This window comes from Symphalangus syndactylus, chromosome 1 (assembly GCF_028878055.3).
Source record: "Symphalangus syndactylus isolate Jambi chromosome 1, NHGRI_mSymSyn1-v2.1_pri, whole genome shotgun sequence".
Classification (NCBI taxonomy): Eukaryota; Metazoa; Chordata; class Mammalia; order Primates; family Hylobatidae; genus Symphalangus; species Symphalangus syndactylus.
Genome location: NC_072423.2, coordinates 93,448,963 through 93,473,325, shown reverse-complemented (window position 1 = coordinate 93,473,325; position 24,363 = coordinate 93,448,963). Strand labels below are relative to the sequence as shown.

Genomic DNA, 24,363 nt, shown 5'->3' with positions numbered 1-24,363 from the left:
TGTCTTTTCTTTCATTTCTCCCCACTAGGCCACCTTTCTCCTCAATTACTCTTCCATCTCTGTCACTTTTCAGGCGCTTCCTCTCCTTCCTCTTTCGCTCCCCTCTTGCTTTAGTCTTTCCCTGTCTCTTCCTAAACTCTAGCCCCTCCCTGCTTCTCTCCCAGGCTTCTCCCCACCTCCTTCTCTCCCTCCCTCCCCAAAATAAAATCAATGCAATATTCAGGAGGGTTGTTGGATATAAATAATTACGACTTGGAGTTTAACGAGATGCAAATTCCCCTCCCCGGCGTGGGGTATAAATTGCTCTCTGACAGCCCGTTACAAGGGTAATCATTTCAGAAAGGCAATTTTATGCAAATGAGCCTGCCTGCCTCCTGGTGGCTCCCCCAATCTTGGGTGGGGGGTGGGCAGAGGGAACTGAGGGGAGAAGAGAGCCCAGGTAGTGGGGCCAGTCCTGAGGCTGAGCACCGAGAGCTGGAAGTTGAGGATGACAGACATGTAGCTTCAGAAAGGACCTGGGTTGGTAAGCAGTGAGGCTGGGGCCTGGGAAGGGGTGAGCGTGGTTTTGGGGGAACTGGAGACACAGAATTGGATGCCTGAGTCCCTGCTTGGATGGAGAGGGCTTGGGGCCTGGATATCTGGGTCCTGGCTGGCTTCTCTCCCTTGCCCCCTTCCCAGTCTGGTTACCCTGTGATACCATTGACGAATTGGCATTTAATTAATCCCAATGAATTATTTAGCAACTTCATTATCCAGTATCAAGAGCTGATGAGAGGAACAGTGGCTGGAGATGGGAGCCAGGCAGAGGTTCGGCGGTTCAGAGAAGGGGCTGGGGTCATCAGGCGGAGGAGAGTTCCCAGGCCTCGCTCAAGGAGCTGGCCTTGGTCCTGACACTCGAGTCCTTTGAGAGGGTGAGGGCGCGGGCTGATGGGTTGGGCTCCTACCGGGCTCGAACGTTGTCACCTCTCCCTGTCCACATCTCAAACCAATGCTGCCCCTAGTGCGTGCCATCTCTCCTAAGTGCTGGCCCCCGGAATCCGTGTCTCTTCCTTCCGGACCCTCTGAAGGTCAGGGCCTCTCTAAGTTCTGCAAGGAAACAGTCTGGTGCCTGCTGATATGAGTGAGGAGCCCGGCACCGACGGCCCCTCTCGTTGGAGCCCCTCATTAACCCTTTCCTCTCTGTTCTCCCGTAGGCATCCCTCCCCGCTCTTCCGTCGGAACCCGCGGCGGGGGAGGGGCGCCGCCGCCTCCGCCCGAGGGAAGCCGGCGCCTGGGCCTCTGCGCGCCTCGCCCCGCGGCCGGGCCTATGGCACTGTGAGCCGGCAAAGGAGCCCCGCTCGACGCGGGGAGCGCCCGGCCCCCTCCCGCCCCATGCGCCCGCGGCTCTGAAGCCTGAGCGGGGGCCGGGGGCCGGGCGGGGCCGGGGCCGCCGGAGGCATGGCGCCCGGGAGCCGGTGGCGGCCGACACCGCCGCCGCCGCTGCTTTTGCTGCTGCTGCTGGCGCTGGCGGCGCGCGCGGACGGCCTGGATTTCGGCGGCGGCCCGGGGCAGTGGGCTCGCTACGCGCGCTGGGCGGGCGCGGCGAGCAGCGGCGAGCTCAGCTTCAGCCTGCGCACCAACGCCACGCGCGCGCTGCTGCTCTACCTGGACGACGGCGGCGACTGCGACTTCCTGGAGCTGCTGCTGGTGGACGGCCGCCTGCGGCTGCGCTTCACCCTTTCGTGCGCCGAGCCGGCCACGCTGCAGCTGGACACGCCGGTGGCCGACGACCGCTGGCACATGGTGCTGCTGACTCGCGACGCGCGCCGCACGGCGCTGGCGGTGGACGGCGAGGCCCGCGCTGCCGAGGTGCGCTCCAAGAGGCGCGAGATGCAGGTGGCCAGCGACCTGTTCGTGGGCGGCATCCCGCCCGACGTGCGCCTCTCGGCGCTCACGCTGAGCACTGTCAAGTACGAGCCGCCCTTCCGCGGCCTCTTGGCCAACCTGAAGCTGGGCGAGCGGCCCCCTGCGCTGCTGGGCAGCCAGGGCCTGCGCGGCGCCACCGCCGACCCGCTGTGCGCGCCCACGCGCAACCCCTGCGCCAACGGCGGCCTCTGCACCGTGCTGGCCCCCGGCGAGGTGGGCTGCGACTGCAGCCACACGGGCTTCGGCGGCAAGTTCTGCAGCGAAGGTGAGCCCTAGGGAGCGGCCGCCCGGTGCCTGGGCGCGGGGGTGAGGGCCTGGGGTGCTTCGTGGGGGTCGGAGTCTGTGTGGGCTCCTGAGGCACGGGGGCTGGGCGCGAGGGCTTGTGAGTGGGTGCGAGCGCGCCAGGGCTGCGGGGACGCGTGTCCGGGCGAGGGCCCGTGGGGTTGGTGGTGGGCGGGGCGAGCGGGCGTGGCCGGCGTGGGCGTGGTCGGCGTGAGTCCTGCGGCGACCTGTGGGCAGCCTGTGTGGTCAGGTTCTGAAGGGGCTGCTGAGGGTGGGGTGCATGAAGCCCCGTGGGCTTGGTGGGTGAGGGTCTGTGAGGTGCTCGTGAAGGCTTGTGGGTAGGGGTGTGCGTGGACAGGGCCCATTAAAGGCAGTGGGCGGGGACCATGGGGCCCCTGAAGGACAGTGGGTGGGGCTTGTGCATAGGGCGTGGCCTCGTGTGAGACCGTGAGGGGCGGTGAGTGGGGCCGGCGTGGAAAGGCCAGTGTTGGTGGGGCTTATGAGACAGGGGGCGGGACCTCGTGTGAGGCCGTGAGGGGCTGTGAGTGGGGCCTGTGTGGAAGGCCAGTGTGGGCGGGGCCTATGAAACAGGGGGCGGGACCTCGTGTGAGACCGTGAGGGCCTATGAGTAGGGCCTGTGTGGAAGGCCAGTGTGATCAGGGCCTATGAGACAGGGCAGACTTTGTGTGAGGCTGTGAGGGGCTGAGTGGGGTCTGTGTGGAAGGCCAGTGTGGGCGGGGCCTATGAGACAGGGGGCGGGGCCTTCGGGCGGGGGGCGTAGTCTACAGTGGGTCGCAGTCTTTGAAAGTCCGCGAGCGAAGGGCAGGAAGTGCGGCCTGTGCGGCCTGGACAAGCATTAAGGGATGAGGGCCTAGGCGTGAGGACGCTGAGTGTGAGAAGGGCACGATGGCGATTCCAGCGCAGGCGAGGGAGAATGGGGATTGCGAGGCTGTGGCCAGGAAACGAGTGCTTCTTTTTCACCACAGAATCCTCAGAGCGCCTCCGAAGAGTAAAGGGAAAACGAGGGAGAGGGTGGCTGAGGCTTCTCAGGCTCCTGACGAGGTGAGGGGCAGAGATGGCCAATAGTCTCTCTCAATGACAGACGGGGCGTGGAACCCCTGAGAGCGTCGGGTATGGTGGGAGATTGCTGGGCTGGACAGGGCGAGGTGGGACCCTGGGCCGTGGGGCTGACTATGGAATGGCGCTTGGGAGAGAGGCTCACCGGAGGGAGGGGTCCGGCCAGCACCCGCGCTGCCCGAGGCCGAGTCTGGCCGAGACCGTGAAGAGGTGAAGTGCGGCTGAGCGGCCCGGGGCGGGGCTGTGGTGTTGGGGGGCGGGGGGCGCTGAGGGGAGGAGGCACCTAGAGTAGCCTCTTCCATTAGGGTATGGCTGGGCGTGGGGAGGGGCTCCCCCATCAGTCTGGGGGCGGCGCATGCGCGTCTCCCCCCGCCTCTCTTCCCTGTTCTTTCAGCCTGTGTGTGCCTCAGGCCTGTCCTCTCCCCTGGTCCCTCTAGAAGCTGTGGGCCACTCAGCGGTTGTGTGTGTGTGTCCATCCTCCCAGAGGCAGAGGCTTTTGAGGGAGCGTGTGCATGTGCACGTGTGCACCAGCAACATGAACGTGGCCCGGCAATGCTTTGGGGATAGGTGTGCTGTGGCTGTGTGCCTGTGGACAGCCGTGGGAGGGGCCCAGCCTGCAGGTGTGGCCCTGGGTGTGGGAAGCCTGCACTTGGGAGAGTCGTTTGCCTGTGTATCTGTAGTTGTGGTCGATGAATACATCCAAAAGTTCTGGGGATTGTTTTCTTGGGGTTATTGGTACAAGGTTGTGGGATACGTCATCAGGAACTGTGTATTAAGTTAAGCTGACACCTTCTCACCCTTTCTCCAAGGAGTTCAGGTGTTTCCTAAACTGTGAAATTCTGTGTCGGTGTCTGTTTGCCTGCGTGTAGAGGCCCGCGAGTCTGGCAGCGTGTATTTGACGTGTGAACGGGTCTGTTTGAATACCAGTGTTTGCAGATAGGAGCCTAGTGCCTAGAAGAGTGAGTAGTTCCCAAGTGTGAGGGTGTCTGCTCATGTGCTTGTGTTTTAACGTGAGGCCTCAGTAAGACAGCTGGATTGTATGAGGACTGTTTCTTTCCAGAACCTTAATTTGATCCTCTGGTTCCTCTACCCTTCCCCCAAAGCCTGTCTAAGAAAACAGGATGAACCATCCTCTAATTTGATGGAGGGAAAGCTCGAGCTACAGGAGGTTAGGGTAACTGGTCCCTGGCCTCCCTGTGGCTGAATTGGGCTTGGGTGTATGAAAAATGCAGCCAGAGGCACCTTGGTCAACCAGAGCCTTTGTATCCATTCCCTGAGAGGATTCATTGGCCAGAGGCTTCCAGTGAGGCAAACAAGTGCATGCTTCTGAATACAGGTTGTGTGGTTGTGTGTCTAAGAAGTGTTTGAGTAACTGTGTGAGAGGGATGGCTGTGTGTATAATATGGCTTGGTATCAGATGAATGTTTGTGTCAGCTGTGGTGAAGCTGTGAGAGATGGTTGAATATGTGTATCTGACCCATCGTGTGTGTGTGTGTCTGTGTGTGTGAGAGAGAGATTCACGTAAGAAAAAGAAACGTGAGCCGGGTGTGGTGGCTCACGCCTGTAATCCCAGCACTTTGGGAGGCTGCAACGGGCAGATTACTTGAGGTCAGGAGTTCGAGACCAGCCTGGCCAACATGGTAAAACCCTGTCTGTACTAAAAATACAAAAATCAGCCAGGCATGGTGGCAGGCGCTTGTAATCCTCACTGCTCGGGAAGCTGAGGCAGGAGAATTGCTTGAACCTGGGAGGTGGAGGTTGCAGTGAGCTGAGATGGCACCACTGCACTCCAGCCTGGGTGACAGAGTGAGACTCTGTCTCAAAAAAAAAAAAGAAAAGGGAAAGTGAGATATAAGGTGGGTGCTAGCTGGTAGGGGCAGGGTTGCCTGTGTGTATGTGGAGTGTGTGTGATGTGTGTGTGGTATCTGTTGAGAGAGCAGTGCTTTGTGGTAAAGGGGGAGCGTTGTGTCTTTGTTCATTTCTGTATTCCCAGCACGTAATCTGGTACCAGGCACTTAGTGGGTGTTTGATAAAGATTTGTGGAATGAATGGAGAGATATTAATAAGTAATTGAGAGAATAAAGGCTTGAGGCAAAGCTGTATATACATATGAAAACATGTATGTATATATTTTCAGATATATGTTGTGGGTGGGCATGGGGGTTGTAGGCACTGATTGCATCTGGAGATGACAGGCACAGCAACAACCCTACTGATTCCCTTCCTTTCTCTCCCCACTCTGTAGCCTCATTTCTTCTTCTATTTGTTCCTTATTTCCTAGGTAGCTTTTATAATATCTTGTGCTCATTATACTTCGAATACTTTCTCACCCAGTCAAGGAGGAAAGGCATGGGCTCCCATGGTTGGGTATTGGGGTGAGGAAGGAAGACTTTAAGGGGAGCAGGCCTGGCTCCTGCTCTCTGAGACAGCTCTAGGGGTCAGAATCCCCAGGCTTCCTTGGAGTTATAATCACTTTATCATCTGTTGTGAATGGTTCAACTCTTTCTGAGACTGAAGACTTTTTTTTTTTTTTTTTTTTGAGATGGAGTCTCGCTCTGTGCCTAGGCTGGAGTGCAATAGCACAATCTCAGCTCACTGCAATCTCTGCCTCCTGGGCTCAAGCGATTCTCCTGCCTCAGCCTCCCAAATAGCTGGGATTACAGGCGCCCGCCACTAGGTCCAGCTGATTTTTGTATTTTTAGTAGAGGCGGGTTTTCACCATGTTGGTCAGGCTGGTCTCGAACTCCCGACCTCAAATGATCCGCCCTCGTTGGCCTCTCAAAGTGATGGGATTACAGGTGTGAGCCACTTTGCCTGGCCAACTGAGGACATTTTTAAAAGTCAGTAATTCACAGTACCCCTTCCAAAGTAGTTATTATTTTTATATCTGTTTAGTGTGAGTATAAATGACTCAAAGCCACTGTGAATTTGGAAAAGCTTTTAGATGACTTTGATGTTATATTTGCCATTGTGGTTAATAAAATATACATTAGAAAAATGGTTTTAGCTTTATATGCAAGATGTTTCAATCTGCCTTCAGATGTTTGGTGTACATATGGATTTGTGTATCCTTTGGAATCCCTCCTGCTCTCCCAGGGTCTGGGCTTACTCATTGACAGAGAACCTCCATGCTAGGAAATTTGCATTTTCTCTCTCTCTGTCAGGGATCTGGCCACACGTAATTGAAGACAGAGCTCAGTGGGAGTGGCTGAGTCTGTCTACCGTTGCTGATTATCTGCCAAAGCTGGGATAGAGTAGACTGGGATCTTGCAATGGTTTGCATGTCAGTGCTTCCTCATGTCATCTGTGTGTGTGGAGAAGGGGCTAAAAAGGGATTAAAGAAGAAGGGATGTGCAGGCATGTGTGTGAGACCTCAGGTAGAGTGATGATTCAGGTGTTTAGGACAGAGTGTCAGGTGTATACTATTTGCTCAGGAGAAAAATAGGAAACTAGTCGTAATGTGTGTGCTTGCAGGGAGGTAAACACACGTGTCTCATGTGTTTTGTGTTAGTGATTTAATTCAACCGGTAGTTATCAAGGCCTCCTTTGTGATAGGCTGTGTGTTGGGGGCTACAGTGGGGTCAGAGATGAATAAGATGACTCTGTGCCTTTTTTTTTTTTTTTTTTTTTTTGAGACGGAGTTTCGCTCTTGTTGCCCAGGCTGGAGTGCAATGGCACAATCTTGGCTCACCACAACCTCTGCTTTCCGGGTTCAAGCAAAGTGCTTCTCCTGCCTCAGCCTCCCGAGTAGCTGGGATTATAGGCATGCACCACCACGCCTGGCTAATTTTGTATTTTTAGTAGAGATGGGGTTTCTCCACGTTGGTCAGGCTGGTCTTGAACTCCCGACCTCAGGTGATCCGCCTGCCTCGGCCTCCCAAAGTGTTGGGATTACAGGCGTAAGCCACCACATCCAGCCTGGGAGTTGACTATTAAATTGAGGAAGCAGATAAAAAAGCTGTCCAGTGTGTTGTTAAGAGATTCTGCTTCCAGACAGCCCAGGCAGTGACTCTATACTTAAACTCTCTTTGCCCCCATTTCCTTATCTATAAATGAAGATAATAATGGTACCTACTTTATAGAGTTGTTGTGAAAATTAAATTACCTAGTTCATGTAAAGTGCTTAGAACAGTGCCTGGTACATAGAAAATGCTCAATATATAATAGCAAAAAAACAGCACAATAGTGTGTAGCCCAGAGATGCAGTAAAGCAGTGTGGCTTAGTGATTAAACCACAGACTTCTGTGGCTCTGTTCTGGGTTTAAATCTGTCTTCTCTACTCCCTAGGTCCGTGACATTAGGTGAGTACCTAACCTTTAGACTCATTTTTCTTTCTTTCTTTTTTTTTTTTTTTTTTGAGATGGAGTCTCACTGTCTCCCAGGCTGGAGTGCAGTGGCGTGATCTTGCCTCACTGCAAGCTCCACCTCCTGGGTTCATGCCATTCTCCTGCCTCAGCCTCCTGAGTAGCTGGGACTACAGGCGCCCGCCACCACACCCAGCTAATGTATTTTTAGTAGAGACAGAGTTTCACCATGTTAGCCAAGATGGTCTGGATCTCCTGACCTCGTGATCCTCTCACCTCGGCCTCCCAAAGTGCTGGGATTACAGGTGTGAGCCACCTCGCCCCGCCCATTTTTCTTTATGTATAAAATGGTGATACGTGGCTGGGCACTTGAACCCAGGAGGTGGAGGTTGCAGTGAGCTGAGATTGCGCCACTGCACTCCAACCTGGCTGACACAGGAAGACTCCGTCTCAAAAAAAAAAAAAAAAAAAAATAGGGATACACATGCTTATCTCATAGGTTGGTTGTAAGAATTAAATTAGCATCTGCTGTATAAAATTAGTGATGAGTAAATGGTAGTTATTCTTACAAGCAAAGTGCAGGGGAGAGTTTACAAGTTGAGGGGATCAGTAATAGGTTTATGAAAGGCATGCTGTTTACAATTGGCCTCGAACATTGACTAATACACTCGGTTGGGGGCGGTCATTTGAAGCAAAGGAGCTGGTATGAGCAAAGGCATGGACACGGGGAAATGCACATCATATCTGTAGAGGACACCAAGAAGTATAGGGAGAATAGTAGAACCTAAAGCAGGAGAAGCAGGTTGAGTCCAGGTCTTGATGACCTGGCTTAAATTATTTAACTCACATTGAATGCTGACTGGGTACAGTGTATTGGCAAATGGAGCCACAAAAGAATTTTGAGGAGGGAAATGGATAAGATGAGTTCATGTCCTTTGTAGGGACATGGATGAAGCTGGAAACCATAATTCTCAGCAAACTATTGCAAGGACAAAAAACCAAACACCTCATGTTCTCACTCATAGGTGGGAATTGAACAATGAGAACACCTGGACACAGGAAGGGGAACATCACACACCAGGGCCTGTTGTGGGGTGGGGAGAGAGGGGAGGGATAGCATTAGGAGATATACCAAATGTAAGTGACGAGTTATTTGGGTGCAGCACACCAACATGGCACATGTATACATATGTAACAAACCTGCACATTGTGCACATATACCCTAGAACTTAAAGTATAATTATATATATATATAAAAGAGCTGTACTTAGGGAACTGGGAGTGAAGTGCAGAGGGATTATAGAAGACAGAGTTATGTAATGAAGAAATCAATTGGGAGATAGGTCACGCAAGAGATATTGAGGCCCTGAGCCTTGGTTGTCTTGGGGAGTGGCAAGGAAGGGTAGTGGCAGTTGTGGTGGCAGTGATTGAAGGCCATTGCTGAGCCTGAAACTGTAGGATTCTTCCTCTTGGATGTGGAGTGGGAGGAGAGGCATCAGAGGTGATGAAGTTTCAGGTCTGCACGGTTGGAAGTTTGGTGGAGGGGTGAGAGGAGAGGGGAATGCCAGGAAGGGGAGCAGGCTTGGCACAATAGATCATGCTTGTGTTAAGTGGTGGTGCCTCTTGACATTCCAGGTGATTGGGTATGTGAGACCAGAGCTTTGAGTTGAAGCTGGGGCTGCAGATGGAGCTGTGTGTGTGTAGAGATAGTATTTGAAGCTCTGAGATCAAATGAAGTGGCCAAGGAGAAGGTGAGGAAAATTGAGCACAAGACTTCCGAGGGGCAGACAGCTGGGAGGAGGAGGAAGAGCAGTAGTGGCCGCAGACCCAGCAAAGGAGCAGTTCAAACACAGAGAATTGGATCGCAAGGTCAAGGGAGGAGAGGGGGGGACTCGCAGCTATTGAGCATTTGCTGGGTGTCTTCGATGTTTTATCCCATTTAGTCCTCATGATCACCACATGAGAATAACTTTCTCCATTTTACAGAGGGTCAAAGAGAGGCTCAGAGATGTAAGAGCTGGGATCTGAGCCCTGCGCTGACTCAAGAGGCTGTTGCTCCCTACCTGTCTCCATGCTGCCTCCTGAAAGGAGAGCTGGTCAGTTGGTCCATTGATTACCTGCATTTGGTTTATTGGGGCTACTTAGGGACAAGGTTTTATCAGAAACCAGTAACTACCCTAAATTCCTTGGGCCACAGCTTCTCCCTTAAGCTAGTGTGTGCTGAGGCTGTTCCTGTGTTTGTCGGTCAGCTGTCCCAGCACAGAGAAAGGACGATGGAGATAGATCAGGAAAATCTCAGTTTTCCAAGTCCTTGGAGAGGAACCTATCCCAGAGAGCAGGGCATTATCCTATTAAAACACACAACTAACCCACATTTAACACATTTCAGATGGAAATCTCTTCACAATGTGTTACACACCTCTCTGCCTCCCTAAGCATAATAGCTGGAACCTGCTTTAACTTTTTTCAGATGACTCAGGGTGGTCGTGATTCCCCTCAGGTATTACGCCAAACTGTCATGCAGTGGTTCTTTCACTGAGGTTTGTCCCTACCTGAGATGAGATGATGCCTGACTGCTGTACTTCTGAATTCTTATATTAGCTTTTTCTAGTTTTTCCGTCTCTACCCATAGGAGGAGCTGTCAGGTAGCAACTGACACCTCTCTCTCTCTCATTCTCTCTCTGTCTGTCTCTGTGTGTGTGTGTGTGTGTGAACCTGGAAATCAGCATTCCTAAGCTAGGAATTGCTGTTAGAATTGTGTGTCACTAACAGTAGGTAGACTCTGGCTAGGGCCTGAGAGGCCCTATGAGAAAATAACAGTTCTTTTTTTTTCGTTTTTGTAGAAGTAGCTTTATTAAGGATGCAGTTTTACAGCTCCATGACTCCTTCTATAGAGCAAGGCTACCTTCTAGGCAGTATGTGTAGAGTAGCCAGAAAATAACAATTCTTAATTTCTCAGGTGTTAGATGCATGTTTTGGCTGTTTAGAGTCTTTTCTTTTCTCTTTTGTTCTGGTCTTCATCACTGTCCTTGATCATCAATCTGCTGGAATCCTGACATGTTAGGCAAGACATACCATCTATGACACCATCTCTGTCTTCTGCGGGGGGAGTGAAGTCTTGTGTCTGAAAGTTAAGCAAATGAAATCACCTATGTTGGGTTATTCTGTCAGCTCTAACATCCAGTACCTGTGGTCCTGACAGTTTCTGTGAGTAGAAGTGGCTCCAGGTAGAATGGGACAGGCTTCTCTGGAGGGTGGTATAGACAGCAGTTGCTCTCAGACCCAGAGACAAGCTAGATGCCCCTACGTAAAGATAGCAAAATGAGTAAGAGCATAGGCTGCCATGGTTTGAACCTAGCTTTGCTACTTGTTAGCTGTGTGAACTTGGGCAGTTAACTTATCCACATTGTTCTTCAATGTCCTACTCTGTAAGATGGAGGTAATATCGTTGTAAGAACTAAGTGAATTAATATACGAAAATCCTTTATAATCCAGGCACTATTCTGAGTGATCAATAAATGGTACTATGGTTATTAGCTCTAGTGGTCAGGGAAGGCTTCAAGGAGGAGGTGGGACTTGGCCAGACCTTGAAGAAGGATGACCGAGTGTGAGTTATGTGGTGGAAAGGAAAGGGCAGGGCTTTCCTACCAGGAGAGTAGCCTACATGAGGAATATAGGGGATGTGAATTGAGTGGGTCAGGGCATGGTGAAGAGACAAAGTTGGTTGTGTTTTATGTAGATAAAATCAGAACCTTAGATTAGAATCAATTTCTAGAAGTCTTGACTTCCAGGCTAAGCACGTAGCCCACTGAAAGTTTTCAGCCAGACAGATTTGGGTTCAAATTTTGACTGTCGCTAACTAGCAGTGTGACCTTGGCCAAGTTACTCCTACTTTCTGAGTCTTGGTTTCTTCAGCTTTAAAAGGGAGTGATAGTAATACCCATTCACAATGTAGCAGTGGCGGGTAAAGGAACAATGGGCATAAAGAGCCAGGCACACCCTAAGTGCTCAGTATATGCAAAGTGTTATTTTTATTGTTCACTCAACAAACAAGAGAATGCCTTTTTTTCTGAGCCAGGAGCCATGTAAGCAGCTGGATATAGAGAGATGAATGAGGCATTGTCCTCACTTTTGGATATTTCACAGTGAAGTCAGGAAACAGACATGTTAACACAGTTGCAATAGAGATTCAATAAGATAATTAATAATAGAATGTACATTTCTAGAGTTGGCACAAAAGGGGAAGGCTAGCTCTCCTTTGTTTAGAACAGAGACAAATGTGTATTGACCCCTGGATCTTTTTTTCTTTTTTCTTTCTTTCTTTCTTTTTTTTTAGAGACCTGGGCTGTAGTGCAGTGGTGTGATCATAGCTCACTGTAACCTCAAACTCCTGGGCTCAAATGATCCTCTATTTCAACCTCCTGAGTAGCTGGGACTACAGGCGCACACCACCATGTCTGGCTAATTTATTTATTTCTTTTTTTGAGGCAAAGTCTTCTCCATCGTCCAGGCTGGAGTGCAGTGGTATCATCATGGCTCACTGCAGCCTCGACCACCCAGGCTAAAGTGATTCTCACACCTCAATTTCCCAAGTAGCTGGGCATACTGACATGAGCCATTACATCTGGCTAATTTTTGCATTCGTTTGTAGAGAGGGGTCTCCCTATGTTGCCCGGGCTGGTCTCAAACTCCTGGGCTCAAGTGATCCTCCCACTGTGGCTTCCCAAAGTGCTGGGATTATAGGCGCGAACCACTGTAGCTAGCCCTTGACGTGGGTCTTAAAGAAAGAGTAGATTTTCTTAGCCAGCTGTAGGTGAAGAGTATTTCAGGCACAAGAAATATTATGTGCAGAAGCATAGCATATTATAGAAACAGGAAGAAAGTGGGGTGGCTGCAGCCTGGATTGTCGCAGGAAAAGAGGTTAGAGGAAGGCACAGTCAAATTTCGGATGGGATTTTCTGAGAAGATTCGACTTTAACCTACAGGCACTGAGAAGCTTTGAAGAGTTTTCAGCAGGGTCATAACATGGTTGGAGTGGACCACTTTGTCGTGCTGTGGTGTATGAAATTTCAGGGTGAAAAGAGTGGCTGTAGAAGGCGTCATCTCCTAGGCTTATTAATGTTCCAAGGAGAGGGACTGATCAGGGCCTGGCCTCACCAGGGCCTGGCCTGGGCGGTGCCGGTGGAAATGGAGGGATGGTAAGGATTTCTAGGAGTTTAGTTTTGTTTTTAGGGTTTTAGAAGGTGGAACCAATAGGACCTGGTGATTGGCCTGACAAAAGGAGCAGGTGCTTTCTGGGTGCCTAACTTGATCAAGGAATTTGGTGGGGTGAGGAGAGGGTTATGAGGCCCACCTTAGACATATTGAGCGTGAGAAGCCCATGAGACAGAGACAGCAGCTCTAAAGACAGATGGGTACATAGGTCAAGTGCACAGGAGAGAGGTTTGTATCAGAAACACTGAAAGATTCTCATCACAGCAGTATTTAGTAAGGCATATCTGTTACCTGTGCCAAGAGGGTCAGGCTGGGGATGGGTAGGAAGACTGACCAAGAGGAAGCTATTGCAGGAAACCAGGCACAAGGAGTGAGGCCAGAGGCTATGATGACCTAGGATTGCAGTGGAGAAGGGCAAAAGTGATTCTGTGCTCCTGGGTATGTTTTCTTCTCTGTACAGAGGAGATAGATAACACCGAGCTCAGTGTTGCAGTGAGACTGGCGTGTGATATTGCATGTGAGGGTCAGTATTGTGCCCAGCACATGCTAACTAATGGAATATCTGGAACCTGTGAGGGCAGTGTGGGGCATGTAGTGGGAGCTCAGGCAGCACTGGTTGAAAGTAGGGGCTTTGCTAAGCACAGGGGAATAAGCACTTGGTTGTGGGAGTGGAGGTGTCGAGAATGGCTTCCGTGGTGGAGTTTAGATGTCAGAGAGTTGGACGAGCAATTGCATTGCTGGGCGGACACAAGGTGATACAGGACTGGCACTCAGGGAGGAGGCCGGGACTACCCATGGTTTGGGAGTCTCTGAGCATGAAAGTGAGCCATCACTGAGGAGAGCGAGGAGAAGTAAGAGGAATGTGGAGGGCAGGGGCCAACCCTGAAGGGGCCTGAGGTGGCAGATGAGGGGCATAGGTGAATCAGCAGAAAGCAAAGAGCAGCAGAGGAAGAGAGATATGTGAGTTTCTAGGTGCTGTCTCTCCAAAGCCAGAAACAAACCAAGCCTGGTTGTTTCACCTTCCTGAGCATAGCATGACGTACATTTCTGGCAGGTGGAAATACTTTTTGAAATACCTACCATGTTGGATTATCTAGAAATCACCATGCCTCCTTATTTGCACAGGTGCTGGTGAGACAATTGTGCTGACTGACCAGGATCTTAGCATACTGGGACCAAAGAAATCCTGGCACAGCAGTCTTCACGAGAGCCAAAGGGTTTCCTGAGGGCCCCTTTATTAGGCAGCTCCCCCCATAAATGAAATGTGATTCAGTTTACTTAAGAAAACTATTGCTGGGCACTGTGGCTCACGCCTGTAATCCCAGCACTTTGGGAGGCTGAGGCGGGCGGATCACCTGAGGTTGGGAGTTCGAGACTAGCCTGACTAACATGGAGAAACCCCGTCTCTACTGAAAATACAAAAATTAGCCGGGTGTGGTAGCGCATGCCGGAGGCTGAGGCAGGAGAATCACTTGAACCCGGGAGGTGGAGGTTGCGGTGAGCCGAGATCGCGCCATTGCACTCTAGCCTGGGCAACGAGAGCAAAACTCCATCTCAAAAAAAAAAGAGAAAACTATTAGATACATATCTTTGAGGTGATGCAGCTGTCAGGTAGAAGCAGCTCTGTGTTGTAGAGGAGTGTGTTTGTAACACATGTTGACGTGGAAAGACTGTGTATGTAGGCTTAGGAAATGGGAGATAAAGAGCTATGTTCATCGCTGGCTGTATGTCTTTAGTCACTGGAGTCACTGTGGGGTGGTGGTGTGTGTGTCTAGTGTCATGTAGTAGATTACTGTGCAGGTATTGGTGCTTGCATTCAGCCTGTGTATGTGCGTGGATTGTGGGAGTGTTATAAGGTATGACAAATGACTATGTTTGTTTTCAGAGTATAGCTACCTCTCCATGAGCGAATGAACAGATATCACCAAATGGGGTTGGAGGTAGGAGGAGATAGTGTGTGCATGCGTGAGTGTGTACTGGATAGCTGTGTGTACATAAGTGTGTATCCTGGGGCCTGCACATGCAAGTATGTGTTTCCCCACTGGGTTTGTGTGTTTGTAGATTGTGCTGTTTCCCCCTTCCTGCCTATTGCTTCATCTAAAGGCTCCCAGGAGGTGGGCACATAGCAAAGTTTGGAGCTGGGGGCACCTCCATCCTCTTACAAAGAAGATCAGAGCCCAACCTGCTTGAAGAGTTGTAGCTTAGTTGAAGGAATTGTCTCCATCTTCTCTTTGTTCCTTCTTCTCCCTTGACCCATTTGGTGAGCTCCAAGGCCAGGCCCAGGCAGGGCCCTAATAGATGAGGTCTGCCTGTCCAAAGCATGTGGCATGGTCTAGGTCTGGGCCCAGTGTGGCCCACTGAATTTGGACTCTCTTCCCCCACTGGCATGGCCATCCAGCCTGGGGGCCCTTGGCCTCATCCAGATGTTAAGACATTTGTCCTAGAATCAGAATCAGAGTCAGAAGAGGCCTCAGAAACTATCCAGTCCACCACTCTCATTTTTGCAGAAGAGGCAGTAGGGACTCAGAGAGGTTAAGTGAATAGGGTGAAAGTCACACAGTGCTGTGTGGCAGAATCATGTTTGCTCACTCTGTGTCCTGATGTCTTTTCACCCCGGGAGGGTCAGGGGCTGTAGGTCCTGTGTGCAGAGGCTTTATATGTGAATTGTGTGAGACAGTGTGTGTCACTGGATTGCTAAGTGCCTATATGTGTCAGTGTGTCACTGAGCATGAGTGTGTCTCTAGTGAACCCTGTGAGACAATTAGTGGTGTGAGTGTGTCCCCATCTGTCTCTGAGATGCAATGGAATGCAGGGGAGGAGACTGTTTGGGGAAGTTGAGAAGCTTGACTGCCACTCCTGGCCCTACCTCAAATTCTCTGTGTGACCTTGAGTGGTTACTTCCCTGTCCTGGGCCTCAGTTTCCTGAAATGTTACTTGAGGGTTGGGTGTGATGGGTACTGGCTGACTGTGTGTGAGGTTCTGACTCAGGGAGCAGCTCTGTCTCTGCCTCATCCACAACATAGCTGTTTCTTGAGATTTGGGCCTTCCACGTTGGGTGACTCATGTCAGGGCCTGGGCGGGCTTGGACTCCTCTCTCCCCTTGGAGCCCCTGTCTGTGGTACCTTTGCTAACAGCCCTCCTTCTTCTCTCTCTGCCTCCCTCTTCTCCGAACCTCGCTGGCTGCAGAGGAGCACCCCATGGAAGGTGAGTGAAGCCTCTCCGTCACTGGGGTAGTGGATCTGTTGCCATGGGGATCCTACATGAGGGACTGTCGTTGGCTACCCAAGGACTCCCTTTCCTGCCATGTTTAGGGCCTCTCCGGAGAAGGATGTCTGGGGTCCTCCCTTGGCCGCCTTGCCCCACTCTCTTGGGTCCCCTCTTCATGGGTTTGGGGGAGCTGCTGACTGGCCTTTCTTCTTCCTTTCCCTCTCCAGGCTGGAGAGGGAAAGGGAAACTTAGGGAAGAGATGAGCGGTGGGGGTGGAGGGATGGGGCTGACAGGATTCCGAAGTGCCCAGAAGTGAGTGGGTAGACAACGTTTAGCCCAGCCTGAGTTAGGAAGCTTAGAAAGGCAATTTTCCAGATGCTGGGGCAGGCTGGGGTGGGCTGTTGCCCCAGAAACCTGTGCTTGGGGAAAATCTGCCCTGGAGTCTGGTGCCACTGTGCAGGGCTCAGGGGACTGGAGGGTGGTGGAGTGCACTGGCAGAGTAGGGGGTCGGGGGTGTATAGTGGGGGCAGCTTCTCTGCCCCACTGTGTCCAGCGCTTGCCACTTGCGGCAGGCCCCTAGCTGCTGCCCCACAGTTTGCTAGGTAGGGGTGGTCTGCTTCTTCCTTCATCCAGGTCAGAGGGCAAGGGTGGGGTATGTGCCTCTCTCTCAGGTCTGTCTGTTCTTTCTCTATCTCCTGTTTTGTTGGCCTCTTCTCCCTCTCCAGTTTCTGTGTTTACCTCCTTTTCTCCAAGACTCTGTCCTTGGACCATGTGTCTCTCCTTCCCCAGGCTCTCTCTGGGTTTCTGTCATTCTCTGAATCTTTCTCTTGCAATTTGGCTTTCCCTGTTTCTTTTCCTCCTCTGGGGTGGACTGAGAGCAGGAAGAAGGTAGTCCTGGCTTGAAGGCTGTGTTGAAGATGAGCTCACATAGCTACCATGAAGAAGGCAGCAGAGGAGGCATGAGGTGGCATCCCAGTCCCTTATCCTGGGAAGGTGGAGTGGGAGGGCAAGGGTGTTCCTGGGGAGGAGGAGAGGAAAGTACCAGGGATGCAGTAGTCCTGGGAAAGAAAGGCAGCAAGAGGCTCTAGGCCTGAGTGTGGGGCTGGAACCCATTTTTCCTTGTGATGTCCATGGTCTGACTTGTCTCTCTTGGATGTCTCTTCTCCCTGGGGGTCTTCAGGTTCCCAGGGCCCAGCAGGCAGGTGTGTGTGTGTGTGTGCATGTATGTCTGCATACACATACATTTATACAACTCTGCTGGTCTGTGTGTCTCTGTGCACGCCTGAGGATATATGCTGTGTACATGTAACATGGTTTTGTGTCTGAGTGCGTGGGTGTGCTGTGCGCCTCCATCAATGCATATGTGGTGTGGCCCACATTTCTGTATGCCTATGTAGAGCATCAGCGTCTTTGTGTGTCTGCATCTGTGTTTGCATCTCCGTGTGTGAGTGTTTACCTCTGTGTGTGTGTCAGAGAGAGAGTCTGCGTGTCTGGGTGGATGCAGCCTTCTGAGGGCTGGAGATAAGATTTAGTGCTGATGTGACTTTTACTTGCTCTTGATGTCATGTCTCCTCCGGAACAAAGGGAGAGATGGAGGGAGGAAGAGAGAAAGGGAAAAAAGGGTGGAGGAGAGAAAAAAGGAGGGAGCAGAGAGATGGAGGAAGGAGAAGGGGGTAGTGAAGGGTGGGAAGAGAAAGACTCAAGGCTCAAGCTGTTGGGAGGGGCAGGAACGGGGAACAGCTTGGCCAAAAGAAGAAAGGCAGGGGGCACTTGGGAAGAAGGAGTCTGGTGGGAGTAGGGGAGAGGAAAGGGGCTGATAGACAGGGACAAGAAGGGAAGCTGGGCTTTGGGACCCATGGGGAAGGAGGCCTGTGGACGCCACCTCGCCATTTCTTTGGGTGGCATGGTGGTCTGCTGGTTTAGATGTGGCGCTGTGGATGCCTGCATGTCAGTGGCTGTGCAGGGCTGTGTATTGGAGGCTGCGTGTGTGTGTGTGTGTATACACACCTAGGAGTCTGATGCATCTCTGTGTCACTCTGAGACATGTCTGTGTGCCTGCTTGTGTGTCTCTTAATCTTGTCACCTATCACCATCTTTCTTTCGATGGTGGTCCTCTCTGGGGTTTCAGTAGGAGACTTAGGGGATGAGACTGAAGGTGGGGAGGTGGGTTTAGCAGGTGGTGGTTCCACGTGGGTGGGCTGGGGGCCTCCTCTGTGGCACTGTGCTCTGGACCCTGCAGGCCTCCTTATATCTCTAAGGAGTCCTCTGTACCTTCGCCTTCTTCCCACTTGACACTGTGTCTGAGGCCTAGCTTTCTCCAGGAACCCCAAGATCCTGCTCTGCAGCCCCTGCCAAGCATCTCCTTTTTCCTCCCAGCCTTTCGTGGCAGGGCAAAAAGACCCAGAAGTAGCCAGATAAAGTGCCCTAGGAAGGGACCCGTGGCAATGCCATCCATCACTGCCAATCTCTTCTCCAGCAGTGGGAGGAGGGGCTGATGCCACAGGTGGATGTGGGGAAGTGAATACCCCAGTGGGGCTGGGGGCCAGGAGGAGGGAGCAGAGATTTCAGATTAGCGGGGAGACAGACTTTAGGGAGAAAACCCTGGGGCCAGCTGGGGCTGAGCCAGGGGTAGACAGGAAGGGAACCAGCCTCCCCTTCACCAAGATGGCTGGTGCTGTCACGCCTGAGGGAGCTGAGCAGCTGGTTGCCGTGGTGACAGAGGGAGACTGCCGAATGCTAATGAGGCTGGTGAGGAGCTGGGCAGTGGAAGGGTCTGGGAGAGGGAGATGTGGCTTCCCCCAGCAGCAGTCAGGCCTGTGGGAGACAGAGGGTGGGTTCACGGGGCACCTGGCTCCTGGGCTGGGGGTGGGCAGAGGCCTGGATTCTCAAGGGTGGGAGCCTGAGAGCAAGGCTGCTTCTGCCAGGGAGAGTCGGATGTGGGTTGAGGGCTCTGGATCTGGGTCCTGGGTTTAGGGGGTTTGGAAGAAGATGCTGGTAGTTCTTGGGGAAAGGGTTGGTTGCAGAGTAGGAGGGTATTCAGAGTATAGAATGAGGAGACTCGGTTCAAATGCTTGGGTCCTTACCTGTGTGATGGATAAAAACCTACGTCCTCCCAAGAGCTGTTCAGTCCTGAGGCTGCCCTCAGCGGCTGTGGCCTCCTCCTCCAAGTGGCCTCAGACTCAGAGGTGGGGAGAAACCAATGCCATCCTAGAGACATGGGGCAAAGAGGGCAACGTGAACCATCTGGCCACAGGGTCCAGGCCTTCGGCCCCTGGCCATGTCCTTCCTGTCCTCCTCACTGCCTTTCCTCTTGGAACCCAGGCATCCTGGCCCCCAGCTTCGTCTCAGAAATACTTGTAACTCTTTAACCTTGCTACTTCCATCCTGGCCCCAGCTTTCTATCCCTAGGGTTCACATCTCATTGCCACAGCAGTGGGGCTGGTTTCCAAGGGTGACAGTGGCACTGCAGGGCTGTTCCCTTTTCTACCCTCTTGGCCAGACACCACAGGGGAGTGAGTGGGGCTGGGGGCGCTCTGAGGTTTGGTGGAGCTGGCTGGCATCTCAGGGTGCCCCGGGGTCTCAGCCCAGCTGTGGGGCCTGGTGCTGCCAGCCTCTCTAGGAGAGAGCTTTCCTTGGCTGGTGCCCGTTGGGGACAAGGGTACTGATCCAGTGGGCCAGATTCCTTCCCACTAAGGCTGTGGAGGGGTACTTTGGGTTAGGGCTGACAAGGCTGTCTCAAGGGGCCAGCGTAATCCTGGATGGAAATCCTAGCTGGTCTTCCTGTCAGTCCATTTTCTATTTTCAAAATCCAGCTTTTGGGTCATTTGAGAGAGATCCTGGCCAGAGAAAGGGGGTCTGTAATTTATGAATGATGTACTTGGACCTTTCAGAGAGCTGGGCCTCCTCCCATAGGGCTCGGCTATCCTCTTTGGACCTTGCTGTCTGAGAGTTCTGACCCCAGTCTCTCAGTGTCTCTGTAGATTCTGCCTTCTCCTACCTGCTTCCTTTCTAATTTTGTCCTCTTGAACCCCAGTTTCCTCTTAGAACCCAGGTGTGCAGGGTCCCTACTATCTATCCCTACAGAGGTTATTGGGAAGGGTAGCTGGGAGGATTAGAACCCAACAGATGTTCTTCCAAACCCCGCTTTAGTGGGGGATCCTTTTAGGCCCGGGTTCTTTATATCCCCCTATCTTTCCCCCTTTTCTGCCAGCATCCTAGGGGTAACTGGGATTAGGGGTGCTGGGGGGTTGGAGGCCCCCTTGCTCGCTTAATCCCATGCTAACAGGACACTCTCTCTCTCTCCAGGTGGCTTTGATTTTTGTGTCGTGTTTTATTTTCTCCTCCATCTGAATCGTTTTTCTCGTTGACTGTTTTTTTTTCTCTCCGCCTCCCGGAAGAAAAAAAAAAGAAAAAAAGAAAAAGGAAAAAGCAACCCTCCCAGCCTAATGCTTCTCCTCCTTTTCCTTTTTTTTTTTTTCCGGCAAGAAGAAAAAAAGAAACCAAAATCTCCTCTCCCCCTTGCAGCGACTCCCCACCCCCTCCTTCCTCCAGTTCTGCCTGTACCCCTCTCACCCTCTCTGACGCCCCTAATCTCTCTTTCTCTCTTCCCCTGTTGTGCCCTCCACCTGCTGTTTCGGCATCGGGCCCCTCTCCTCAGCTCCTGGGCTGGGGCTCCCCCCGATGTCTGTCACAAGTTAAAAAGGGTTTTTAAATTGTGGCAGCAAGAGCTTTTTTCTCCCTTCTCTCTGGCTGATTTTGATGACTCGTGTTTTCTTTGTTTCTTTCCCCTTTTCTTTCTTTTTTCTTCTTTTTTTTTCTTTCTTTCTTTCTCTCCTTCCCCTTTCCAAGGTCCGGCTCACCTGACGTTAAACAGCGAAGGTATGGTTTGAAGTTTTGGTTTGGTTTGGATTGGATTGGATTGCCCCCAACCTGCGCCTGGATTTTCTGTTCTTCTCCCTGTCCTTCCCCTGTCCCCTTCCCCTCCTCCACCTGTCCTGACACCTTCCTTCCTTTCCTACCCGCTTCCTTTGCCATTTCTTAATTTTATTTGGGGGGTGCTGGGGTGGGGGTGGGGGCTTGCCCTTGTCTGTGTGCTCCCCTCTCCCTCACCCACCCTGAAGCACTCCATCCACCCACATCTCACCTTGGTTTCTGACATCAAGAGATGTTTGAACTCCTGCCGTTGTCTCCAGTCACCCTTTTTTTTGCGTTTTCCTGGTAGTGTATCTTGCTTTTTTTCCTTCTCATGGTGGTGTTTGATTTCCTTCCACTCATTCTGATCATTCTTTCTTTTCTATGGACCTAAGTAACAAGAGAAAAGCATGGGCTGGAGAAAGAGGGTCTTAGGCAGTCTCATCACCCTCACCCTGCTACTGTGGGAGGCCCCCATCCATGACAAGAAGGGAAATGGGAGTAGAGGTGTAGGGTCTCTCCCTTTCCACAGTGTGCACTCCCAACCCCCTGCCCACCCGCACGCCTTCACCCTTGTATCTTTTGAATGTCTCTTAACCCTATTTGACAGATGACGACGTTGAGGTCCATAGAGATGAAATGACTTGTTAGTGATTCCACAACCCTTATTGGTGGTATGGTTAGGACTAGCCATTTAATTTTAGCATTCCTTTGACTAAGTGCCTACCATCTTTGAGAGCCCTGGTGTTAAGCAAACCTGGAGACAGAACTCAGGAGTCCTGTCTGAGCTCCTCCAGCTCTGGCCTCCTCCAGCCCTCTGCTGTCACTGATTCTCTCTGAGCTCAGGGTTTTGGCCTTTCAGACCCTTTGGCACTGTTGGACCTGCCCAGTTCAGCCTTCTGTGGGGGGTCACCTTACAGAGGAACAGAGTCGGGTCCTTAGCCTGTAGGCAGGACCAAGATTGGGCTACAGGGAGAAACTCATATAGATATGAAATTTGGGATGGATTTAGGTCTGGGGAGGTAGAGGCCTTGGAGTCTTGCAAGGATGTGAAATTATGGCAAGAAGTGTGGGGAAAGAGGAAGTCCCAAATGGAGAGTTGGGAGTAGGAACCCTGGTTGGTTCACTCACATCCTTCTTGCCTCTCAGTGCCTGGTTCTATGGGTGCTGGCTGTGGCTCCCCTTTGTCATAAGTGAAGGCCCTCCCAAAGGATCTCAGAAAGCCCCCCTGGAAAGTTCCACAGCTCAAGTATTATTCTAGTTCAAGTTTGGGGATTTGCAACTGGGGTTGAAGTAAGAGCCCATTTAGGGACTTTTCCCCTTCATCACTGAGTTTTCTCATTCTGAAGCCATCCTGTGGATCTGGCAGTAGGGCTGGGTACCTGGAAGCCAGGTGCTGAGTATATAGGTTCACTGGAGTGGGGAGAGGTGGGGTGAAGATTCAAGCTGGCCTGGAACCCAGACATGGTAACACGTGCCTACCGGGGCCTTTGGACTGAGGCCTAGGTGCTGATGAGTGGGGTGGTAGGGAGTGAGAAATAACTCCTGAGAAAGGGCTTGCCCACATCCAGGCTGAGCTCCAGGGAGGATCTCCTTTGACTTGCACAGCCCCTTTGTAGGCACAATGGTGGGAGGAAGAACAGACAGGAATTAGAGGAAGCCCCTGGAAATCTCTGGGAAGCTCCAGGGTCTAACTGGCAAAGAAGTGGACAAGGGTGAGCTTCTGAGCACTCACTGTGGTGAATGAAGCAGGTGTGGATGGCCTCAAGGTGTAGTGAGAGCCTCAAGGACAGGAAAGAACAGAAGAGGAGCTTGGGGTGTAAATCTGGAGAAGTTTCTGGAGGAAGGGGTGCCTGTGTCAGGCTTTTGAACGAGTTGGGAAGTGTGAGCTTAACCCAGCATAAAGGGTGTGAGCAAAGGTGCAGAGTGGTGGGGGGAATGTGCCTCATGGAGGAGGCCAGGAGAATGAGCGAGCAGTTGAAAGGGGGAACTGGGGGCCTCCAGTGCTGAGGGCTGGCCTGTTTGCCTGCTGTGGGGAAGGAGGGATCCTGCACTCATGGTGAGGCCTCTGTTCCTCTGCCCAGTCTCTCCACCCCAGGCAAAGAGTGGAAGTCGGTGATCATGAATCTAATGGGGTCTGTGGGGCTGATCGTCCTCGGTTTGTCAAGCGGCTCCTTCCTTAGAGGTCTTGAAGGCAAGGGAGTCCCCAGAAAAGCCTCTCCTCCCCTGTCCCTGCAAGCAGCACCTCTACCCTGGAGAGGGCCCTTCATCCCCTCAAGGCTGGGGAGGGACTGTCTCGGTAGCCCCTGTGCCTGACTCCCCAATTCTGCTTCTCCAGTAGGGTCCTTACTGTTCTCCGAGGGGGGGGCCGGGAGAGGAGGAGCCGGCGATGTGCACCAGCCAACAAAAGGTCAGTGACCCCCATGGTCCCCAGAGAGCCCAGCCCTCATCCTGCTGCAGGCTAACTGTGCTTCCTGGGGGGAAGCCAAGTCAACACAGGCACATCCCCTTGTCCTCTCTGAGGCCTGTGGGAAGTGATGGGTCTGCTCCCCGAGTGCCATTCCAAAGGCCCCATTAGCTGCCCTGATGTGAAGGGCCACAAACCTCCATTTCTTTCACAAAGCCCAGTTGTTCTGATGACCTCTTTCTGGAACACAGGTATCTTTTTTTGTGGCAGTTGTTCAGGCTGATCCCTAGGAAGTATCTGTTTCTTTGTTAAGGCAACCAGGCAGCAGGGCAACCCCAATTTAACCATCAAATTCTGGAAGCCTGCTAGGTGCCCAGTCCAGGGAGATTCTGGTTGGGAGCTGTGGCCAGCACAGGGCCTTTACGCCTGCTTGGGGGCTCTAGCTCCTTTTTCTGTACTGAGGCTGCCTGTCTTAAGATAATCTCTTTCCTAAGAAGTTTACAAGCCACTATAACAAGTCCTCAAGGAATTCCAGTGGGTGCCAAGCACTGGGGCTATGGAGTCCCATTTCCATTCTTTAGTCTGCTCTTCTGTTTGCCTGGATTTCCGCCATCCTTGTCCTCTCCCCAATGACTTGGTGTGTCTCTTTCGTCTGACTTTTGAAAAAGCAGCCAGGCCATCCACACTGGAAGTCTCCTTGAACACCCCAGGTGAATCTGGTCACTTCCACACTTTGTCCACACTTCCACTAGAAGGCTCATCACACTGTATCATAATTGTCACTTTACCTGTTTGCTTCCCCAACTAGACTGAGCTCCTTGAGGCCAGGGATTGGATATTTTTGTTCCTATGCCCCTGATGCTTTACACAGTTCTTGGCACATAAGTAGCCGTGTGCTGAGCAAATTTATTTTATATGAGCCAATGGGCTCTGTTCCCAAGGGACTGATTGATGTTCTAACAACTACAATAAAGTGTGGTCCATGCAAAGTATATGAAAAGTGCAGACTCTTTTCAGAGGAGTTAATTTATTCACTGAGGCCAGGCACGGTGGCTC

The 24,363-nt window shown here is 52.0% G+C and overlaps 1 protein-coding gene across 36 annotated transcripts in view; it reads left to right on the top strand.

The window, feature by feature from the left end:
* The first annotated feature begins 1,374 nt into the window (after positions 1 to 1,374).
* The window catches only part of NRXN2 (neurexin 2), a 106,886-nt gene continuing 83,897 nt past the window's right edge, over positions 1,375 to 24,363 (top strand). For 8 of the 36 annotated variants that reach the window (XM_055242471.2, XM_055242321.2, XM_055242266.2 and 5 more), the window contains exons 1-4: positions 1,388 to 2,170; positions 15,969 to 15,986; positions 20,838 to 20,867; positions 23,239 to 23,310. In XM_055242471.2, the coding sequence (XP_055098446.1) occupies positions 1,438 to 2,170; positions 15,969 to 15,986; positions 20,838 to 20,867; positions 23,239 to 23,310 (853 nt within the window). In that variant the 5' untranslated portion in view covers positions 1,388 to 1,437. Of the gene's footprint in view, positions 2,175 to 4,633; positions 4,656 to 13,435; positions 13,457 to 15,968; positions 15,987 to 20,837; positions 20,868 to 22,806; positions 22,820 to 23,238; positions 23,311 to 24,363 lie in introns of all 36 variants that reach the window. The other 28 variants (XM_055243261.2, XM_055243090.2, XM_055243001.2 and 25 more) reach the window with 20 other exon arrangements.